The 22,483-nt window shown below is 41.0% G+C and overlaps 1 protein-coding gene across 2 annotated transcripts; it reads right to left on the reverse strand.

Annotated features, from left to right (window-relative positions):
- Positions 1-1,214: 1,214 nt before the first annotated feature.
- On the reverse strand, positions 1,215-21,259 carry ubap2a (ubiquitin associated protein 2a). Of its 2 annotated transcripts, XM_032548723.1 has the most exons (27): positions 21,129-21,259; positions 18,445-18,582; positions 18,130-18,207; positions 16,964-17,074; positions 15,562-15,724; positions 15,375-15,455; positions 15,231-15,294; positions 14,971-15,080; positions 14,826-14,884; positions 14,076-14,146; positions 13,548-13,710; positions 13,142-13,412; positions 11,036-11,340; positions 10,712-10,938; positions 9,462-9,747; positions 9,327-9,366; positions 9,056-9,227; positions 8,857-8,908; positions 7,618-7,930; positions 7,443-7,534; positions 5,401-5,451; positions 4,285-4,378; positions 3,785-4,195; positions 3,580-3,684; positions 3,445-3,512; positions 3,157-3,348; positions 1,215-2,012 (listed from the first exon to the last, which is right to left on the reverse strand). In XM_032548723.1, exons 2-27 carry the CDS (start codon positions 18,538-18,540, stop codon positions 1,917-1,919), a joined length of 3,771 nt encoding a protein of 1,256 aa, XP_032404614.1. In that variant the 5' UTR covers positions 18,541-18,582; positions 21,129-21,259; the 3' UTR covers positions 1,215-1,916. The 2 variants fall into 2 exon arrangements, with proteins under 2 accessions (XP_032404614.1, XP_032404613.1); XM_032548722.1 differs by lacking the exon at positions 21,129-21,259 and having other exon boundaries at positions 5,401-5,448.
- Positions 21,260-22,483: the final 1,224 nt, after the last annotated feature.

Below are 22,483 nucleotides of genomic sequence, written 5' to 3' on the forward strand. Positions count from 1 at the left end.
TTTCCGACTATGAGCTCTCATTCATTTTGCAACATTTTTCTGTTGGATAATAAGTTAAGGAACAAAAAAAAAAATAATAATAATAATAATCGGAAGAGTTGCTTTGCAGCCGAAAGATCCGACTCTTCTTAGTGATCCGAGCCAAAAGAGACGGTTTTCTAAAAAGAGCCAGAATTCCCACGCTACCGTGAACCCCTCCCACTTCCCCGAGCTCAGACAGTAACCTGATTCAGAAAACCTCACCTGCACACAGAGAGAGACCCCGCCTTCAGGAATAAAAACTGATCTTAGAGTTTTCGATTCCCAGACGAAACATTGGCTAAAACAAAAAATAAATACGTGAAGACTGATTTATACTGACCTACATTGTTACGGAGATAGCTTTCTCTGATATACATTTTTATGTTTTTCTTGTTCACAGTGCCAGAAATTCAAGGTTGGTGTCTGTGTATATGGCAGCAATTATTAACTTTTGACATTACTGTCTTTAAATAAAGGTGAAACCAAGAAATTAAATTTGTGCATAGGTTAGAAGACCTTCGCACAATAGTTTCTCTGTTTTCCCACATGTAGTTTTGTTCAATGTGATGTCCTCGATTAAATACATTTGAATTGAACTGAACTGAAATGAACGGAAATGAATCACGCATGCGCAAAGCTGCTTCTCGTCAGATGTTCCTACCGTAGCACGGATAGATAGCTATGTCTATCTATGCAGGTAGGATGCTTTGATAAGAAATCTGCTGAGTAAGTAGTATGTGACGTAGCATCGATGTGCGCATGCGCATTGCCACCAGGTAGGACGGATGAATAGGTAGCACAGATAGTTAGTACGCCGTACTTTAAACTGCGTACATCTATGTAATTATTTGAACTATTTTTAAAGAATCTGTGTTGAAATCGCCTGCAATAAGTTGCACTTTAAATCTCACGAATATGACAAGGCAGATGAACGTGCCTTCCACCAGTGCCTGAACACACCACATCAGCTGCGTTTGCAGTTTTTGAGGATTGGGGCGCATTGAGAAAGCCTCGAAAAACCACAAATGGACACAAAGATGTATCGTTGCATAATTTTACGCCGATTAAAATAAATGTTTCCATTTTCCCCTAATGCCATTTGAACCCTGAAACATAAGAGGCTGCATATGAATGGAGGTGGTGGGGGAATCGAGTTCAACGAAACTTGTAAATATTAATGCCAGATCACTAAGAACTGTTAATAACTTTTAATTTGGACAACAAGGATTAAAATGACATCAAACCCAAGGCTTGTCTGATCAAACCAGCCAACAAGTAAGAATTCAGGAATGAGAGACAAATGGAAAGAAACTGGGAGAAAGAAGAGAAGTCAGGCTATTAAAGTCACCCTCAGTATAAGGATTCACAGATGCGGGCGACCAAAGTTACAAAAACATAGTTTCCCCCCCCCAAAAATAATAATAATAAAAAAGGCCTTTTGCTTCGAAAATGATGCGTATAATCTATGTACACCATTCTCAGCTTATGGTTGCAAACAAAGAAAAATCACATCACAAGATGCTTGTGTTCAAGTATATTCACCAACTTTATCTCCATGGTTTAGCATTCTCATCGTTCCACTTTCTTTCTTTTTCTTTTTTTTTTTGGAAATAAAATGTCCTTCAAAATAAAAACAATGCAGAAAACCACATTTTATGTCCTACCAATACATATATACTGTATAAATACATAAATATATTTTACATACAACAGCCATAAATTTGAAAAGGGGGATATACAGAGCAAAGGGGGGGAGAGGATGGTAGTGTGTGTTTGTTTTAGCTTGTGTTGTAAAAACGTTTCTGTCCCTCAACGATCGCGCGATATCGACCCGTGTGTGTGTATGTCTGCACACACACACACATTCTCTCTTTCTCTCTGCAGATGCAACCGTCTCAGTTGGCCCAGTAAGGGGAGCTGCCGTAGCTCGACTTGTTGACTTGGCTCTTCTGCTGCAGGCTGCTGGACTGACCACGCTGGCTCGGCCCGCCCTGAGGAATCAAACGTCTGACCGTTAACCAAAAACACAATAATCTAAAAGGACGTTCTTCTGTTTGTTCTGCTGGAATATCTAATAAAACAAATCTTTATATATCAACTTAACAGCAAAAATAATAATAAAAAAAATACTTTTAAGTGGTTTAAATGTATTTTAACACATTTTCTGATTCTACTTTGTGTGAGCTTGGCGCAGCAGCCCAGAATACAGCCCGTCTTTTTCCAACAACCCAAGATTTATTTATTTTTTCCTCCCCACAAATTCCAATCAAGTTGAACCTTTACAGGCCAAGGAGCCATTTTTGTTTTAACTCCTGGTATTTTTCTTTTTTTATCCCCTCACAAATTATGACCTTTATATTTAATACCTGCCATGTAAAATTTGTTTTTTTATGTTCAAATTAAAGAAGCAACATTTTAATGGTTATATTAAAACAAATTGCAGAAAATAGAATAGAATGTTAAAAATTTGTGGAATATTTAAGGTGAAAATAAATAATAAAAACTTCATTGTTATTTCACTTATGAAAACAAATAATTAGCGTCATTTGGTTTTGAAGATTTTTTTATTTTTTTTTTTAAAAAAGCTCCAACCAACTTCTTACACTACTTGTAGTGTGATGTAATGTGTCAACATGAAGTTGTGCCATCTTGACTCCTGTATGAAAATTAATCAGTTTAATATTATTACTAATACTACTACAACATTAGAGATTTGTATATTTTTAAACTTTTCTATCACTACTTTTGTAAGCATCTCTTTAACTCAGTGTATCACACACTATCACACAGTGTAAAAGATTATCTGGTCAATGTGAACTGTCGAAACACAAATAGTGTACTGGTGAAAAAAAAAAATCCACATTTTCCCAAAAGTTACATCTACAAAACCTAATAATTCAGTTAATCTAAATCGATTTATCGGCAGGCTCAACCCTGATTATTGCCTTGTGTGACATCACCAGAGGCATGTGGGGGTGAAAACTCACTGGGAGAACAGAATTCAACTTTATTAAATTACTATTTGCAACAAAATGACAAAACAAATAGAAAAACAAGATCTATATTTTATCGGGAGTGAGGTTAGTCAATTTTACAGAAAGCTTGTAAAACCATAAGCGCCCATCAAAAGCTCACCTGTCCGTCCTGAGCGAGGTGGTGGTGCAGCAGTTGTGAGTGTGGTTGCTGGTGAGGCAGGATGTGGAGGAATGGGGCGGGTGCATAGCCTCCAGGAGCTGCTCCGGGGTTCAGCGGTCCGGGACCCCCTAGGGCCGACGGCAAGCTGAACGGAGGAGGGGTCCCTGCATGGAAAGCCTGCTTATCGAAAGACTGCGGGCAGATTAAAGGAAGGCGGTGGTTAATAAAAAAAAAAAAAACGGGGTGACGACAGAGTGATGATGGGAAGCGGAGTTCAGGCGGCCTGACCTGGGTCTTATTGTAAACACTTCCACTGATGTCTGGCACGCCGGAGTTACTGGATGTCACTGAGACACCTGGAGTGAACACAGGAGAGGCGCTTGCATCTCAGGAACGATGTGATCGTTTTTCATTCCATCTTACCTTTTCCAGGCCCTGCAGCAGCAGATTTGGCTTGTGCCTGTGAAGAGGAGTTGTAACCTTTACTGTACTCTACTCCCGCTGGCCCTGCTGTCAGCTCCTCATAACCTGCAAGCAAAAATGTGCGTTGAAAATGACAAAAACGGTCCAGGAAGATTTGAAAGTCCTTCCTGTACGACGGGGGAACTCTGTGAAAGGCGAGACGAACCTGAGCTGAAGGCGTGCTGGCCGTAACCGCTGGGCTGCTGCTGCGCCTGCTGCTGGAAGGGGCTGGCCGAGGGGTTGCCCAGGCCCAGGCTCATGCTGTGCTGCTTCGCCGAGGCCGGCCCGGGGCCTCCGGGCGGGACGAACATGGTGGGGCCGTATTGGAAGGCGGCGGCGCTGGGCACGGCGCCGGGCACGCCGGGGTAGTACGGCAGGCCCGTGTAGCTGTAGCCTGGCGGCAGAAAGGCCTGCTGGCTGCTGTGGTGCTGTGGCTGGGCCGGGGGCTGCGCCTGGGGGGGCTGAGGCTGCGCCTGGCTCTGACCTTGGCTTTGGGCCTGGGGAGGCTGGGGGGCTGCCAGGCTGGTAGGGGGCGCTGGGGAGGTGGAGTCGTTCCGGGGAAACTTTGTGATGTCACCTGACCAAGGGGGGATGGAGCAGAGATTTTATGTGAGCAGACGCCGGGTTATAGAAGAAATCAAACAAGAGAACCAGGAGGAGCTTCACCTGAATAGGGGTTGTTGGTTAGACTCCCGTCTCTGCCAGAGAGAGCTGCTGTTGGTCCAGGGAATGTGATTCCATAGTAATCCTGCAGAGAGGGCTAAAGGAGCAGGGGACACACACACAGTCGTGTAACTGTCAAAAAAACCACATAAGCAGGACTGAATTGATTAATTATAATTAATCGACTACTGAAATAATCGTCAACTAATATAGTAATCGATTAACTGTTAACTGGCTGTTTTTTTTTCCGAGTAGACATAAAAAAAGACTATTAGCCTAGAAGAACAACACACTCAGAGCAGTAATTAAGCCAAAACTGTGCAAAAGGTGTATATATATATATATATATATATATATATATATATATATTCTCATTTACATTCAAGATAAAATTTTAAAAACCCGTGTCTATGAATATGTTCTACCCAGAACTCTGCAGTTTCACCTGGTTTAAGTTGTATAAAAAAAAACTAAAACTAAAAATATTCTATTAAGCACTAGTTGCCATACAATTGGTACTCCACTAATGCAAAAATAATTTAATCTCCTAATGATCGTGCATACACTTAAGGGATGCTGTTATATGCATGTTATGCCATAAAAGGTTTTCTTATTTAGGAGAAGGAATTGTTTGCATGTATTGATGCATTTCTAATATTGCATAACAACAAGCTTTAGTGGGTAAATAAAAAAATCTTAATACTGCAGTTTTTAATCCGATTTATTGATCAATCATCTCAATAATTGATTGCTAAAATAGTTGATAGTTGCAGCACTACATGCACGGTTATCATTTGAAGGTTTTCCTTCTAAATGGGATTATAGAAAACGTTTGTGAGTAATCAATGTCTTATCTAGATAATCTCAAATTTTCAATACATGACAGAATCCTGACCACATGCTTCTTTAAAAGGCCAGCACTGGATTGTTTAATTAATGTTCGCTTAAATGGTTACAAGCAGTTGTGCTAAAGTCAAATGAGTTTCCATTCTGGAAAACACACAAAAATGGGAAGATGAAATGTGTTTCACCTGTTTGTATACACTGAGTACTTATAATAGTTAACACCATATATTCTGTCTCCAATCACAAGCTGTCCCTTTAACATGCGTGTCTTACCATTGGCAGTCTAGACTGGAGCATATGGAGGTCTTCATAGCCGTAGATCTGCTGTGAAAAGGGGAAAAAAAACAAACTGAGTTGCACAGTCTACAAAACGGATGACAAAAATTCTGAAAATTAAATTATTTCTATGTAAACACTATCAAACTCGAGATTGCAGCGTAAAATTTGATCGATGGTTTTAAATTGAGTTTTTGATCGTTTCTGAAGTTATGCCATTCTTGTTAATGCAATGTATTTATGCTTATGTGAAGATATTCAGTTGTACCTACATTACTGAACACCGACATCAAATTTGTTTTACCTGTATTATATAAAAACTAACAAATGTATGTAAAAAAAAAAACCCCAACAAAAAACAAAACAAACAAAAAAAAAACACCATTTAAGTAGCTCAACAGAACTAATAGGGTGTAGGGTGGCGTTTCCAAATTAAATACAAAATGCCACTTTCAGTGACTGCCAGTTTTTTCCACAACAATCATCTTTAACACTAAGTGGAGGGCCTTTCTGCTTTTACAACCTGCTGGAAACATGCTTACCGCCCAGAGCCCAACTTCTGGCCACAGCCCTCCATTAATATCCTTAGAGTTTCACAAGACTTCCTGGCTGTTGATTTAATCCATCGGCTTCAGGTTTCCAAAGCAAAGCTGATAGAGCGTCACCAAGCGAGCACCATGCTTCACTACAGTTGTGGGGTTCTTTGTGGCGAATGTTTTATTCGTCCTAATCCACAGGCAAAGTTCCCCTTTTCTGATTAATTGTTTCACAGAACAGAATTTCAAAGCTGCTTTGGCTTGTTTATTTAGTTGTGAACTAATTTTGCCTTTGGTTCAGAAGTTATGTACATCTTTCACTTCAAGCGTGGAGGAGCCCATCAGGGAAACTGAAACGTTTCCCACCACGACTTCCTGCAGGTGTTTTCCCTTCAGTCGCGAGTATCTGACCACCTGCCTCGGCAGGAAGCTGTTGGCAGTTGATGGCTTCCTGTTTTTGCCGCCAGGTGAGGAACATTTCATTTAACTTTAAACTTTAGAAGCACACTTCCAAATGCAGGGCTTCTCTTGTTGTTTATGATCCTCCTCTTTTCTACAAGGCACTGATCTCTTCTGTGAAATTTTAAGACCATCTTGACTTAGTCATATTTTACAACCATCAACATTCCAGGTATTTGAAGTGATCTATTTTTACGCAATTCAAATAAAAGAAGACCTTCACTGGTTCCATCGAATGTACCCTATCTGATCTGATTTGCAAATGTGTGGTCTTATGATAAATCTTAATGGGGTTGAATAATTTTGAGACTCCAGCAGTCATTGAATGCATGATTTATTGTCGAATAATAAAAAAACCCCTCTGAAAAACACACAAAAATGTTTTATGTTTCATGATAGTTTTATGTAATTATTAGCACTGATTTAGAGTGAAATGTTTGTTGCAAACAGATTTGAAAAGTTGCCAATGAACTTAATTAGCATTGGGAGCTGGATACTTTAAGGTGCTGTAATCTAGTTACCTTCACTCACTCCTTGTGATTAGGGCCACAACTTACCACTATTTTAGTTATCGATTCATCTATTGATTATTATAATTAACACATGTATGTTTGATTGTTTGTAGCAATGGATGCATCTGCAGCTAAAAAATACTTCTAACATCAACATGTGAAACACTCAGACCTTTCCGGGTGACTTAGCATCAGTCCAGTTAGGGGTAATCTGTCGATTATTTTTTGGATTAACCAATTCATTTTTGGATAGCAAGAGGTGTTTAACATGAGATTTTTATACAGAACATGAACTATGTAAAGCTAAAACTATGCCTCTTGTGGCGTTTTGGGTTGGATATATTTACAGATAAAGGCTTTATTCTTCACTGCAAAATGTTATATTTTGCACAGTGGTGACTTAATTACTTCTCTGAATATGTTCTTCTCGAGGCAATTGGCCTTTTTTGGATCTGCATGCTCCAGTTAACGATTGATCAATGATTAACCTACTGGCCGTTCATTTCAGCCCGACTTCTGATGATCCACTTACCGGGTAAGCGGGCAGCAGGCCCCCTGGTCCCATTATATACTGGTTTGGTAGTAGAGGAGGCACTCCCTGGGAAAGGTTGGGAGGAGTTTTGCCTATCAACACACAGACACAGAAATGATGCCACCAACTGGAAAGTGATTCAAAATTCCCCGCTGTTTCAGTGGCGTCCGTCTACCAGTGGAGGAGAGCAGCGCCGTGGTCCTCGGTACGGAGAGGTTGGACGCGGCGGTGGCTCCATGGGAGCCAAGTCCCAGCGCCGTGCTGGTGGCGATGGCGGCGGCCGAGTGGAATCCACTGGTGCCGGTGATGCCTCCGACCGTGCTGCTCATGTTGCTGCCCATGCTGGGCATGTTTGCCAGGTGGCTGATGCTGCTACTATTGCTGCTGTTGTGGGCTGAGTGGAGCGATGAGTTTGTGGGCTGTGAAGGTGTGTAAGAGCTGGACGAGGGAGTGAGGGAGCTCACGTTGCTGCTGTCCACACTCGTATACTGTCAAACATTTAAAAAAATAAATAAATAAATAAAACCAAAGCACAGGGAACATTCAAAGTGAGGCAAGTAATCCATCCTGTGTGTGAACATTATCCATGCTGTGTTTCAAGGCTTTCCGAGATTTAAAATGTACATTTCTTGATTCAGTTTGGCTTGTTTTTAAAGTATAAATTAAAAAGTTCACAATAACTTTAGAGGAGTGGTCTGGCGTGAAATGTGGAATTGCTAAGAAGAGATTGACGGAATAAAGAATAGATGGAGGAAAGCTGGAAAAATAGACATTAGGAACGAATAGATTAATGGATAAATAGACCGATAGATGGATGTCAAGACATAGAAAAGTGGAGGGTAGGCCTATCACAATAATTTGTCATCTCAAATTAGTGGTAGATCAATAAAATTTTATTTTGTACAGAACACTTAACTCTGGAACTGGAAGATGTTTTAAATATCCAAAATGAAAACACGACAACCCAAAACAATAAATAAAATGGAAATAATAATAACCACCACTCAGAAGCAAAACTATAAATAAAATGGATTATGATGTCGCTCTGAACCAAATTGTCTGTCAAAACATATTAATAATCAGAATGGAAATTATTGAGCTCATTTTAACTTTGTTATGCGATTAATTAATTGATTAATTGCGAAAGGCTTACTGGAGGAATGAAACAGAAATACAGACAGAGGAATGGAGCAATAATTGAATGGTTGGATGAATGGACACGACCTTCAGACTATGAAACAGATAAAGTAGTTCAGAGAAAGAGACTTTTTTTCCCTTTTATCCTTCCACAAATTTCTTCTTCCATAGTGATCCACATCTGGAAAATATCTAAATCTAATCCCCGTCAGGGCAGGAACCCAGATCATTTTGCACTGATATTAGTTTCGATGCAGCCACAGCCCCAGGTACTCACAGTGAGAGAACTTGATCCCAGAGCTGAAACCGAGGAATGGCTGCTGACATGGCTGTTAGGGGTCGGGGGAGGAGGAAAAAAAAAAAAGGATAGTTGAACTCAGAATGCGATTATGCGACTTCTATAAGTCTATAACAAAAAACACAAAGTTGGCGAAGCTCTTCTAAAGTTACGACACTTCAGGCGAGACTTGATCGACCTGTTGAGCGAGTTCAGCTGGTTAGCTGACGGCAGGTCCTGTGTTAGGCTGGAGAGCGTGGTGGAGCTGTGTGGGGACAGGGTGGGGGTTAAGTGGGAGGACGCCGAGGGACCGTTGGTGTTGATGTTCACAGACGGCGATTCTGGCTTTGGTGTGGAAGAAGCCGATGACGCTGAGAAACACAGAAATAACTTGTGTGCAGCTAACTGATAACGTAAATGCACCTCTTCTATCCAAACAGCTAAAAATAAAGCAGTGGTGGGTAACTCACTGTCTAGAGCAGCTGAAGTTCTCACACCATTCAGACCATTCTGACAAAAAATTGCAGTTTTAGGTTAGTTGATTGCCAGTTGGTAAGAACCATGACAGCATCCTTTAAAAAGGGAAGATAAGCTGGCCTGCTTACCATCACCGGCCCCGTTGGGTCCTTGCTCTGGGAAAAAGCAAGCCGATTGTGAGGGGGCATTGTACCTTCGTAACTCCCCCCTACTGAGGAGAAGTGGGAGGAGGTAGAAGGTGCAGAAGACGAGGTGGTTGAGGTCGCTGAGGTGGACGACGGAGGGTTAGCGGGGCAGTTTGCCCCCAACGATGGCGTGAGGCTGGGCATGGCCGCGCTGGAGGAGTGATACACCGGTTCAGACGACGAGAGGGGCGAAGGGAGGGCGACTGAGAGAGAGCTGCCCAGCGACTCACTGAAAAACACACACATAGTAAGAAGTGTTGCACCGTTTGCAGTTCAGAAACGGGGGGGGGGGTTAGGATAAAACAGTTTGACATTTTCGTAGCATTGCAATCAACAAATTGGATGTAACTTAGAGAAAATACACTGAAATACAACCCGACAACATTTAAAGTTTTTAACTAACTCTTTTATGATTGTGGCTTAATGCTTGTAGAAAAGTGTTATTGCATTTTCAGTTAAGTAGTAAATTATTAACAGCAAACATTCCTTTAACATATCCAAAGAAAATAAGACAATCCAGTGGAAAATCACTGGGGCAGAAACTATTAATCAGGTTCATAGTGATGAATCGATTGTTGAGATCATCATTAATTTATTAGTCAATCAACTGTTAACTGGAGTGTATACACACAAAAAATATACACACAAAAAATGACATTTTGCAGTAATTGAGGCAAAACTGTAGAAAAAATATAAATATTTTACATTTAAGCTAAAAAAAAACCTTTATAATTATTACATTAAGGACCTTTTGTTATCCAGGTATAAATTGGTTAATATAAAACAGTCAACAGATTAGCCCTACACTGTACTGATGCAAAGTCAAGCAGAATGGGCTGAGCTTTTCACATGCTGATGTTGCAAGTATTTGCATTTTAGGCAAAAATTGTTTTTTTGGTTTTTTTTTAAAAAGGTACTGTGCATAGTTTGTATATTTGCATCTAATACTTCTGATATTGTATTGAAGGCTTACGTGGCTAAATAAAAAACTTGTAGAATGTGCCAATTTTTTCTTTACTAGTCAGAATTATCAGTTGTTAAAATAATTATAACCATCATAACTCTTCAACTTCCCAATCTCAGCAGTAATACACCTAATCAACATCAAGAAGTAAGATCCCCTCTTGTACAAAATGTGAACTATTTTTAGAAATTATATCAATCAGATGCATTTAGTCAGGAGGCAGCAGTACCTGAGAGGTTTTGAATACAGACTTGTGTGGCTTTGGGTCCCTGGTCCTGATGCAGGTGGTGCTGGGGCGGGCGCAGGCGTGGACTCCCGAGACACTGCGCTCACACAATTGTCCACGACCCCAAACTCTGGCAGTGCTGACTCTGAACCAAAGTCCAGAGCTCCAAACTGGAGGTTTAGCCCTGGAACATCAGCTGAGCCTGGCATTTCTACTGCTGTGGATGGGATCTGCCAGAGAGGAGGCAACACATTTATACATGTCACCGCCTCCTTCAAGCTTTAACAGCAGGCCCTTTTTCTCCCGGTGCATCACCGTCACTCCTACCTTCGATGTAGGAGGTATCCTTCGTTTCGGGCCTTTGAGCTGCCCCCGCTGTTGCTGCGGCGTGCTGCTCCCGTGGGAGTCCAGCCCCGGACTGGGAGCGCCAGGCTTAGCACCAGCAGCAGCCGTCACCGGGCCGGCCTGTGCTGGCGTGCTGATGTGTTGGGGAGCAGGCGAGGCTGAAGCAGGGGCCGCTTGCTGTTGCATCGGTGGACTGGGCTGGCGCGCCAGAGGCAAGGAGGGGCCGCTGTGCCTCTGAACCAGCTGGCTCAGTACCAGAGAAGGTTCCGGCTGCAGCCCAAATTCACCTGCAAACAAAAGCAGGGAAGAAGGAATAACAAAATACATATTTACTTTAGGCTGAAACGATTAATCGTGATTAATCAATTGTTGAATTAATCGTCAACAACTTTGGCGATCGATTAGTTGTTAACTGGAGTATACAGATTCAAAAAAAGGCCAATAGCTGGAAGAACAACACATTCTGGACAGTTAAGACAAACCTGCACAATAAATATATGCACTTTGCATTTAAGATAAAAAATAAAGTCTGCAGAATGTGGCAACAATTTCATCAGCTTAATCGATTAATCGTCAGAATGATTGTCTGAATAATCGGTAACTAAAACAATGGCTATCCGATTAATCGATTAGTTGTCAGAATAAGCAATAACTAGGCCTGTCACGATAGCAAATTTTGCTCAATGATTAATTGTCTCAAAAATTATTGCGATAAACGATAATATTGTTTGAAGACCTTTTTACATTGATTTAATGAAAATGACGTAATAATCCATGCGATTTCCTGCCAAAGATAGATGCACTTTATTTTCAAAAGAACACTAAACACTGGAGCTGATAAACAAAATAAAACAACCAAAAACAAAAATAAAATGATTCTCAGTCTCCATTAACAAAAAACTCACTTGAAAAAAAAACTAAACATAAAGCCAAAGTGGAAATAAATACTGCATTCAACCAAAAGATTATGAAGTCTGTATATTATGTTGCCCTTCAGTAATAATTAGATTTAAATAGAGAAAATGGGCACATCGACTACCTGATGCAATAATTCACACTACACGATTTTTTGCTGCTATTTTTCCCCTTACAACAATCTTAGACCGTTGGTCTTTCTAAGATTGTGTGGTGTGTTACGGTAGATCGTCATGGCCCTCCAATCCAAATCAGGGGTTTTTCCCGACTGGGAGCTTTAACGCAGCCTGTTGAATGTGACAGGTAGCCAATCAGAAAGCGCGGATTCTCCTCCCCGCTTTCTGAGGGGAAATTACGTCGGGGAATCCCAAACAGCTGACAAGGCGCAACCCGAAGTCCAGCGGACATTGGAGATGATACTGGAAACAACATTAATGTTTATTCAACATGCAAAGAATATAGAAATGACAAGGGGAGGAGTTGGAGCGAAATTGCTACCGCAGTTGATAAACCCGGTAACTTTTCAGTTGTTCTTCGTTAACGTGACGTAAATAGGTTCTAATGATTTTCATTCAGTCAGGACTGTCACTAGACACATGCATTGCAGGTAGATTGTAGTAAAGCATTGATGAATGCCTGGTTTTAAAATTAGTTCACTGGACTTGTAGCCATTATTTTGTGCCCATTGTTGGAAACCACATGGCAGGAACGAACCCGATCGAACCGTTATACCTAGGATTTCTGTTGGGTAATGTGTGGTCTGTCAGGTTTTGAAAATGGGCGACAATCGGCCGACAGCTCTAAGATCTTGTAGTCTGCGCTGGGCTTTACACTAAGGAAATGAGGAAGGGGGGAGTCAGTGGAGAGCACCGGAGTTGAGCCTTTTTTCGTTCAGTGTCATCAACAGGAAGAGAAAAGGGCCGGAAGAGACGATAATGCCGATAATTAAAATGACGTCGATAGTTTTAATTTATCATACGATTAATTGCTTTACCGTTTATCGCGACAGGCCTAGCAATAACCAAAATAATCATTTTCAGATTAACTGATTAATCGACAATCAGTAGTTGCAGCCATAGTTTACACACAGACTGCCAAACTGTCCAGGGTGTACGCTGCCTCTCGCGCAGCATCGATAGATGTACTCGCCACGAAAACATCGAGACCACTTACGACTGAACTGCGAGGACAAGGATGCGCTGTTGGACTCTGAAGCTTTCATGTCCCAGCTTGAGGATGATGGCGGCGGTACCGGCGCTCCCAGACCCGGCAGCCGACCCGTGGAGGTGTTGCTTCCTGGGGTGCTGACAGGGGGGGCAGCCTGGGATGAGGGCAGCTGGCCCAAACCGGGACCCTTGAGCTGTTCCAGGATCTGAGCACCAGCACTAGGCTGAGGCCTCTTGGCTTGACCCAAGTCCCCAAAACCAGCCCCCAGAACCGAAGACTGGTGAAATAAAACAAAAAAAAACCCCAACAACAACAGTGAAGTTCTGAATGATTATTTTTGGTGGCATAATGATTGTGAACAACAAACAAAGGAAAACACGAACAAGAACGCAGCGTTCTTTTTTATTTTTACCAGAGCAGCGTGGGCGTAGCTCGTGCTGCTGGTCGTGCTGCGGCTGGGCGGCGGTTGCTGATGGTGGTGGGAGTTGGTGAAGACCAGACTCGGTGTGGAAGAAGAGGAAGGTGGCTCTCTTCCTCCTACTCCAGGCTTTTGCAGCAGAGAAGCCAGGTCCAGACTAACACACACACACGAGCTTTTGTAAATACATAAATTTTTCCAGTACATAAACCCAATCTCTAAGAGGTATTAGGACTGCACAAGAAAGAACAACATTTTTCAAATATGTTACATTATAGCTCTTGCTACGTGTCTGGGTTTGTTTCCCTGCTAGAAGCTGAACCTCCACCTCAGTCCAATAATTTCCAGGCTCTTAACAGGTTAGAGGTTACACTCGATTGTTTTTGGTGGAATATTAGAGTGAAGGGAACTGAATTGAAATGTGCAACATTTTTCAGATTTTTATGTGTCAAAAAAGGTTTCAATTTGAAATCGTGGCATCGCATACGTTCAAAGAGGTGTGATTATTTTTGCAAGACTAACCTTTGCCCAGGGGTGATATGGTTCTCAACAGCAGGTGCACTTGAGGAGGTGAAAACCTTGGTCTCTGAAAGCTGTATGGATAAAGAAACACACAGTGTGTATTATATATATATATGTATATATAAAAACTAGGGCAGTGTAAATTTATTGATTCTATGATATTTATGGATTTTTTTTTCTCAGAAAGTACTGATTTTTTCCTGAAAGTATCGATATATTAAATCCTACTTTGAGTATTATGTGAAATCAACATGAATTAAATCACAGCTATCACACATGACATTTTTACCCAGTTGCACATGTACATTTAAAATGACATGCAATGAAACAACCAGTTAGAATAAATTAAATAATGAAATAGATAAATTACATTATCTAATATAAATGAATAAGACAAAAAAAGGTTCCTTTTCTGCATAACAAAATATACAAAGCCACACAATTAACATTTAAACAAAGCAGATGTATAACAAAAACAAAATTTATTACACCAGTATTACACCATCAGTTCAACTAATTCAAGCCAAGTCTATGGGACAGTCACAAAATGTCACCAAAATCACTCTGTTCCTCTAAACTCTTTCAGAAAATCTTAAAAATGTACTGTATTGAATCGTAGCGAAGAGTATCGTTTGCTAAATATTGTGATATATATTGTATTGTGAGCAGAATATCGTGTATCGTGAGATTAGTGTACACTGCAGCCCAAATAGATACACAGACACAGAGACAATCAGACTTTTTACTCACACTGACATCTTCATTCCACTCCTCAGCTGTCCAGTCTTCCATGGTATTTCTCCAGGCAACTATAAGAACACACACACACATATATAATGCTTTCCCACACTGACAGATCACAGTGAAACTGAAGCACACTCTCTCCAGGACTCACCTGTCCCATCTGTGCTGCTGCTGCTGTTGTTGCTGTTGGCTGTGTCCCAACCCTCGGTCTGTGTGGTCCCGGTCCCAGCCTCTGAGGTGTAGTCCGCTGGGTTGAAAGTCCTGATCAAAAACGTGAACAAAGTCCGGCAAAGGTTAAAACTCACCTTGGTTTGCTCTTTCTGAAATCTCGTAGGTTAACTTCACATGTTAAAAACAGAACAGTAGGCAATGGTCTGAAGCAATAAACGTAGTTGTGTGTTGCCGCCATACCCCATGCCCTGTGCTGAGAACCTGCTTCCGGGCGGCGCTCTGCCTCGACCCCGACCTCCTGACCCTGCAGAATATCCAAACAAAAGTCAGACCCATTCACTTATTACTCATCATTCTTCCAGTGCTACATTTTCATGCTCCTACCTCTGCTTCCCCTGGCTCTTCGACCTCGATCTGAACCTTTGTCCAGTGGAGTCGCCTCCACACCGTTCTCCTCTGGACGTGCTGTTAATAAAATAAATAAAAATCCATCAACTACAGAATTCAACAGGAAGACATTTTGCCTGTTCTGAACTAGATTCAACTTCATTGTTAAGCCCTGGGTCCTGACCCTGCCGGTTCCGACTGGCCCCCTTTCCTTTGCGGTTGGCCGAGGCGCGGCCCTTGCTGGCCTCCCGCTCCCCTTTCTTCTCCCGGTTCTCCTTGTTCTCTTTGCTCTCTGATGGGCTCTCCTTCACCAGAGGCTTCTTCTTCCCCACTGTTTCCCATGAGGTCTGAATGCAAAAGAGGAGAGGACACAAAAACTAAATAAAAACATGATCAGTGTTCATTAGAATTTACTGATTATGGGTAGAACAGTTTATCACCTAAGAATAAATATATATTAATCTTTTGTTGCAGAAATTTTTTAACATTTCTTCGATCTAATTATAAAAACAAGTTACCTGTTTTATTCCGACTGTCAACATAAAAATTATTGTCATAAATACTGTGGCTGTGCAGTATATCAAATTACATTTTTAAATGTCAATATGAATCGCTATTTATACCCATTGCGGACCGCTTGGAAAACTGCAGTATTTAGTAAGTGAATATGTTTCAAGTGACATAAATGAATGGTTTGTATCAGGGGTGTGCAAACTCTGTCATGTGGGCCAAAAGGTTCAGCTCAAAAGGATTCACAGGACAAAAGTGTATTATTGTTAAAAACTAAAATCACCAAAAATAATATATTTTTACCTGCTCAATGACAAACTAAACATGAACTATTTTAATGAAAAAAAGTCAATCTGATTTATCTTTTTTATAGGAACAAAATCGTAGATCCAAAACCTCAAATATTTTTTTGAACGTTTTTCTTGTTAAGTAAAAGGCAACCAGTTTGCTTATTAGTAATTTGGGCCTGATTGAGGAAAGAAAAAAATAATTCATTTGTTTAAAATTTTTTCTACAGCAATCAAAAGTAAATTTAGGTGCACAAATGTGTCCTATATAGTAGAAGTCAATGAGTAGATGTGGACCGAGTTACCATGACAGTAGAATGAAACCAGAAAGCTTGACACTCCACATTTTTTTAGTAAATTTTAACTTAAAAGTCGTAGTTTTGTCCTAATTTATTTAATTTATTCTTGAATTGTGGTCTGAGGGCCGCACAAAAATAGTCTTAGGACCGCACTTGGCCCCCGAACCCCACTTTAAACACCCTTGATCTCTATACAAACACTACGTTTGGCCTGTTGAATAGTCTCCAACTAGCGTTAATGCCCAAACCTGACACAGATTTCATCTGATGAAATGCTAAAGCTCACAGTAACATCTTGTGTGTAAATGAATAACAGCACAAGTTTAAAGATACAGTACTTATCCAGAAACTGGTGTTAGTTATCAAAGATTTAACACGTTTTTCTACAACTAGCCACTCGCTTCCCAGTTATTCTGAGCATTTATTGAATTAAAACGAAACCCTTGAATGAACAAATCCCAATTACCAGATGAAAGGAGCTTCCACTTACCATGTCCGAAGTGCTCTCCAGGAGGAAATTGATGGCTCTGCTAACATCCTCATTGCAGTCATGAAGCGCTACCATGCACTCATCTTGATTCTTCCCAGTCACCTCCATCAGCTGGAAAAGGAACAACACACACTTTACACGCATCTGCTTGTGTCAGAGATGGAAAAACACAGCATTGCCACTGGGTGCCAACCTCACAAGAGCATCAAAGATGTTGACAGAGTTTCAGCACCTTCCACACCAACTGGTACCCCAAATAAAGATATGTAGAAGAAAATTCAACTGTTGATTACGACGCATTTATTGTACTGACGGGAGAAAATATACTATTAGATGCTACCTACACACTAAGCGGTTGTTTAGAAAAGTCTTTTTTGCCCTGCCATCACAAACAAATATCTAGAGTGTGCTAAACTCTACTGGAACTGTGTCCCACTTTTATGTATGGTGGTCAATCTTTGATTACGAGAGCCTGTTTCTCTTCGAAAGACTCCAGGAATCTCGTTGAATGCATGTCATATAAACTCTTTGAAATACCAGGCAATGGGCGTGCCGCGGTGGCGTAGAGGATAGTGTGACCCATATTTGGAGGCCTTGAGTCCTCGGCGCGGACATCGCGGGTTCGACTCCCGGACCAGGCGATCTTTGCTTCATGTCTTCCCCCCTCTACTTCCCCCTTTCCTGTCAGCCTACTGTCATATAAGGGACACTAGAGCCCACAAAAAAACCCTGGAGGGGTATAAAAAAGATATATATATATATATATATATAAAAAAAGAAATACCAGGCAATTTTTACAAGAAACCTGTTGGAATCTTCCAGGAAAACTAAAAATTATTCATTATTTCTGGGTATTCCAATAGAAAAATGATCACAATATGTGGTCCAGTCGGAAATAAATGGCTCACCTAAACAGAATTTATTATCGGTGATCTCCTATATACGCAGAAATCTATTTAATATCTATGTGGTGAGTTAAAACGAGTTTCCCCAATAGAAAATTTGCACGTGTATGGAATTTTTTCCCCTTAAACGTTTAGTGAGCATATGATGCTAACATTCAAGAAATGTTTGCTCTTTTCTGGCACTTCCTACACATCTTTACCAAGGGTTCCAATAAGTGTGGAGGGCACCTTAAACCACCAAAATGTCCAAGTGTTTCACACCTGGTTAACTTTGTCCTCAAAGTCAGCATCATTCTTGTCGTAGATCATCTGAGCAAGCCGGATCTGCTCAGCAGTAGCCTGTATCGCAGACACATTAGACATTGAAAAGGGATGCAGTACTTTTGTGGTAGCTGTTAAATTGGTTGTTTTTCAAAATCAATGGCGAAGAAATAAATGGGGAATAACCACTTCCTATTGTCCCATTAGGATAATGTCTACTTTGCAGATGCAATCAAACCAAATTAAAACTTTAGCGCATCTTATCTAGTGCTCAGAGGAGAGCGCTTCCACACTTTGGCGTTCGGGGACGCTCACCTGTATTTGCTTCTGTGGCTGTGGTGTGTGCGGGGCCGCTGGCAGCGCTTTTTCCCGAGGACCCCGGGCCTTGTCGCCGCCCAGCAAGCTCATCATATACAGTATATACAAAACTCTGTATGTACAAAATAGAAAAACCTGCAGAAATCAAAAAGTAAAACCCACATAAGAGAATGAGCAAAAGCTACCAGCAGTAATGCTAATTAATAACTCCCGCAAGGCTGTTTACGACCCAGCTGCAGCTTTCCCCTTGTTTGATGCCACAGAACTTCCTGAGCATCCAACGCCAGAAGATGCTTTGAGCACAGTAAAGCCTCACTCTCGAGTAATGAATAGTGGCCTTGTGGAGGCTGTAAGACGCACAGTTGGCCTGGTGACGCAACAGCTTTGCTGAAAATCTGGGTCAAGGAGGAAGAGCGACCCAGTGTCCTTTTACAAACACCACAGTCTACACAACGTGGACAAACAACACACCCCAGACATCATATCCTGTCTCATTGTGGAATACGAGCTTCTATTTAGACCCTAAACACAAAACTGATGCATTGAAATGATCTAATCGACACGAGGATCCTAATCAGAGTCTTGCTATGCGACTGCAAATTCAGTGTGATGCTTTATTACACCGCTGCTATTAGTTCCATAATAGTCTCGATACGCACTCGCAATTGGCAGACTTTATGATTCATTTCTGCTCCGACTGTTGACTGACTGATCAATAACTAAAAATATGACTTGTTTTCTGATCAGTAAGGATGCAGGTTGCATTGACAACACTCTTCTGTGTAGAAGTCGTCACTGAGAAAAGATAACTCAAAGGCTTTCACACGGGGGAAAAAAACCCCAAGTGGAACATATGACTCTAAAGTTACTTTGTTTTAGCTTTTTGAAGAGCTAAACTATATCTTTCATTTCACATGTTGATTACAAAATCTTGGCAGTCTAGGGAATCCCACGGTAAAGGTAAGATTCTACTTCTCGATGGAGAATACAGTCAGATTGTTGTTGGGCAACTCTAAGAACTAGAATAGGCTGCTATGTCAAATCGTATGATGTTGTTTTTGTTTTAAAATGACACTGAGATTCTGTTCCAAGTGCTGAGCAGTACTTCCTCTGGTTCTAAAACAATAAATTAATTATTACTCCGGACAGAGAGGCCTTTTAAAGCTCTTTTACACCTGCATTAAAATAATGAATCACTAAATCTAACAGCAGCACATCTGTTTCTTTCCTCTTCAGATCTTAAGTTGGACGCAGCTGATTATTCTGAGTAGATATTATGGAAAATAAATCATGTAAAAAAAGTAAAAATATGTATATATAAGCTGTAATTTTCCCCCCTGGTTTTATTTATGTAGATACCCCTATATAAGAACCTGGGAGAATTTACTATGCATATACATGAGGCTGTAACTTTGGAATGTGTTAAGAAAATAATGTTTTGCAACAAACATTTTTAAAACTACCTTATTCAAAAAGCAGAAAAATAACATTGGTACTCTACAAGCCCTACAAAATCTGTGAATTAGAATTCAGCCACAAGATCTCAGATCTGTGCACCTTTAAAACACGCAACTACATGTGCAAATTGAAAACACAACATAGTGCACAAGTTTAGATTTCCCGACTGACCCATTTGTTTTGTGTCAGAGAACAATGGCAGTCCAGCTATACGTGCTCTGCGTGACGCTGGCAAACACAAAGCTTCTCATTGGCTGCACCACTGAACAAAGCTGAAACAAGAGCAGGCGTTTTATACAATTTTAGCAGATTTGAGTTTCTTAGAATAATTCCAATTTCTGTCATGGACAATTTAGTTTGCAATAGCAACGATATTGTAATAAGCGTATGAGGAAATGACTTAATGCCTTTTTAAAGCAGAGTTTAAATATTCATTTGGGTATACAAAAGAGAAAAAAACAAAACAATGACAAATGTATAAAATTGCACAACAATGTTTACTATTTTTTGTGGCATTTGGAGGCATTTTTCCAGCTAAAAGACAATTAACTCTGTAGTATTGTGCTGTTTTGAGTCAACGCTGCATTTTAGCTGGTTGTTGCCGTGTCAGTCGTTTCTAACATCTAAAATGTGGATACATTACGCGTACTCTACAAACCCAAAAGATCTGAAGACATAACCATCAGCTCGACACTGACAGACTCTTGTGTTGTTTACACTGCCGTCCCCTTTGTCCTCGCTAGCTCGCTGTTAGCCGCTTCGTGCTACCGTTGACACTAGCATCGAACAAACGCTGCGGCTAACGATGCTACCTAAAAGCTCGTCCAAGTTGACCCACCAAACTGTCGTGGAAGTGCTGTGCGTGTTTCTGGGGGCCGCTGCTATACAACAACGAAACGCGCGGATACAGTTAAAATGCTCACATTACACAACCGAGCCGGAGCCGAAGCCCGGCAGCAACAAAGGTGTATCAAATCTACAGGAGGAAGGAGGGGGGGAGAAAAAAAAGGCCTCACAGAGCACAATCCCATCCCGACATTGCTCGCCGGGATTCAAGACAACAGAAAAATTGCAAAGAGACATCCTTTAAAAGCCCGGCTACGGCGACAAAGGAAGCCAGCTACTCGCCGGTCCAACGAACGACTAATTAAGTTTGACGCACACCGAGTGCGAAACGTTAACAGTAAGGTGAATAGGACGAGGAAAATGTGTGTTTTTATTACCTGCTAACACGCTTCACTCGGCCAGCAGCAGACAAGGTGGTCACGTGACGTGCGCTGCCGCGGTGGATGCTCCCCTCTGATCCCACTCTCTCCCCACGGCACTTAACTGCTCGTTACCGCCAACCAGCATTGAGAGATGAAAAATGTTTATGCACTTGCACAGATTTATTTAGCGGATTTTGTTCACTTCCGATTCACATATTTGTTACAGTGCTGCGCTGAATGACCAGAGGCTTGTTCGTGTTAACTAAGTTCAAAGGAACGAAAGTTTACTTTATAATAAGCCCTTATGTTGTAAATTAAGCAAACTATTACCATATAGTCAAAGTTTAAACACTGCTTATGATTACTATGAAATATCAGTCTTTTTTTTAAATAAATGTTTGCTCCCAAATACTGTTGGGCTATCACTACCTTACAGCAAAATGGCTTCAAATGCAAAAGGAAATTGATGTTATGAATATTGCGACTAAAGAGCCTGACTTCCAGGTGATCAAGAACTTCAAGGTGAAAGGTTGACATGTAGAAAGGAAGTCTACAGGCTATTCAGGAAAACCCGGAAGCACCTAAACGGTTTCCTGTTAAGCATGTCGTGATACACAGTGTTACCACCAGTGCAGAGCTTGCAGTAGAACGGTCTGGGAGCCTCTGCACTGCATGCGGAGAAAGGGGCTGGGGATTACTTCTACTCAGAAGTCAAATTTTCAGATTCCATTTTACAAAACTTATTTTGAAAAACAACTCCCAAATAAATCAGAATTTAACTCTCGTGATCATTTTACGTCAGCAGCAGAGATGGTAGAGTACAACCTTTATTTGTGAACATTTTCCTACTCTTTATCAACCCTTACAAAAGAAAGGTTTATTATCCACCTGTATTTCTACTAGCGGTTTGAAAATCTTTCTAGTCTCCCCACTTGAAGAACACGCTCAACGGGGGCGTGACATGAGTCACCGGTGGACTTTCGATTATCAGACTTGTGACACAAAGCACAGCAAAGAAGACGTACTCTGTCCAGAAAGGCATTAGCTGCAGTTCTGCAGAAAGGATGGACATAAGACTGATGCCACGTTATTTTATATGACGAATCATAGCTCCATTTTGCAGTTGGGCGAGATTGCTTCCTATGATCAAAATGTGTACCAGAAACAACTTTATCCAACAAATATGCATGATGGATGATGGAGCGTCGTGTTACAAAGGACAAAGCAGTTACAAAGTTACTCTAAGATCATGAAAATTGGGATCCAATCCAAACTGGATCCCAATTTGTATTGGGATACAAAGAAAATAGCACTTTTCTTTGAAAAGTGGTACAATAAACAGCACCAAATCAAGAGTACCTAATGAGAAG

Source organism: Xiphophorus hellerii, chromosome 20, assembly GCF_003331165.1.
Source record: "Xiphophorus hellerii strain 12219 chromosome 20, Xiphophorus_hellerii-4.1, whole genome shotgun sequence".
NCBI classification, from domain to species: domain Eukaryota; kingdom Metazoa; phylum Chordata; class Actinopteri; order Cyprinodontiformes; family Poeciliidae; genus Xiphophorus; species Xiphophorus hellerii.

What these genes read in the sequence shown, in the direction of transcription:
- ubap2a (XM_032548723.1), bottom strand. Translation starts at nt 18,540, where the DNA reads ATGATGAGCTTGCTGGGCGGCGACAAGGCCCGGGGTCCTCGGGAAAAA. An exon ending in TGGAGAGCACTTCGGACATG is followed by an intron (nt 15,725 to 16,963) that starts GTAAGTGGAAGC and finishes TTTTGCATTCAG; the next exon opens with ACCTCATGGGAAACAGTGGG. An exon ending in GGCCAGTCGGAACCGGCAGG is followed by an intron (nt 15,456 to 15,561) that starts GTCAGGACCCAG and finishes TTTTATTAACAG; the next exon opens with CACGTCCAGAGGAGAACGGT.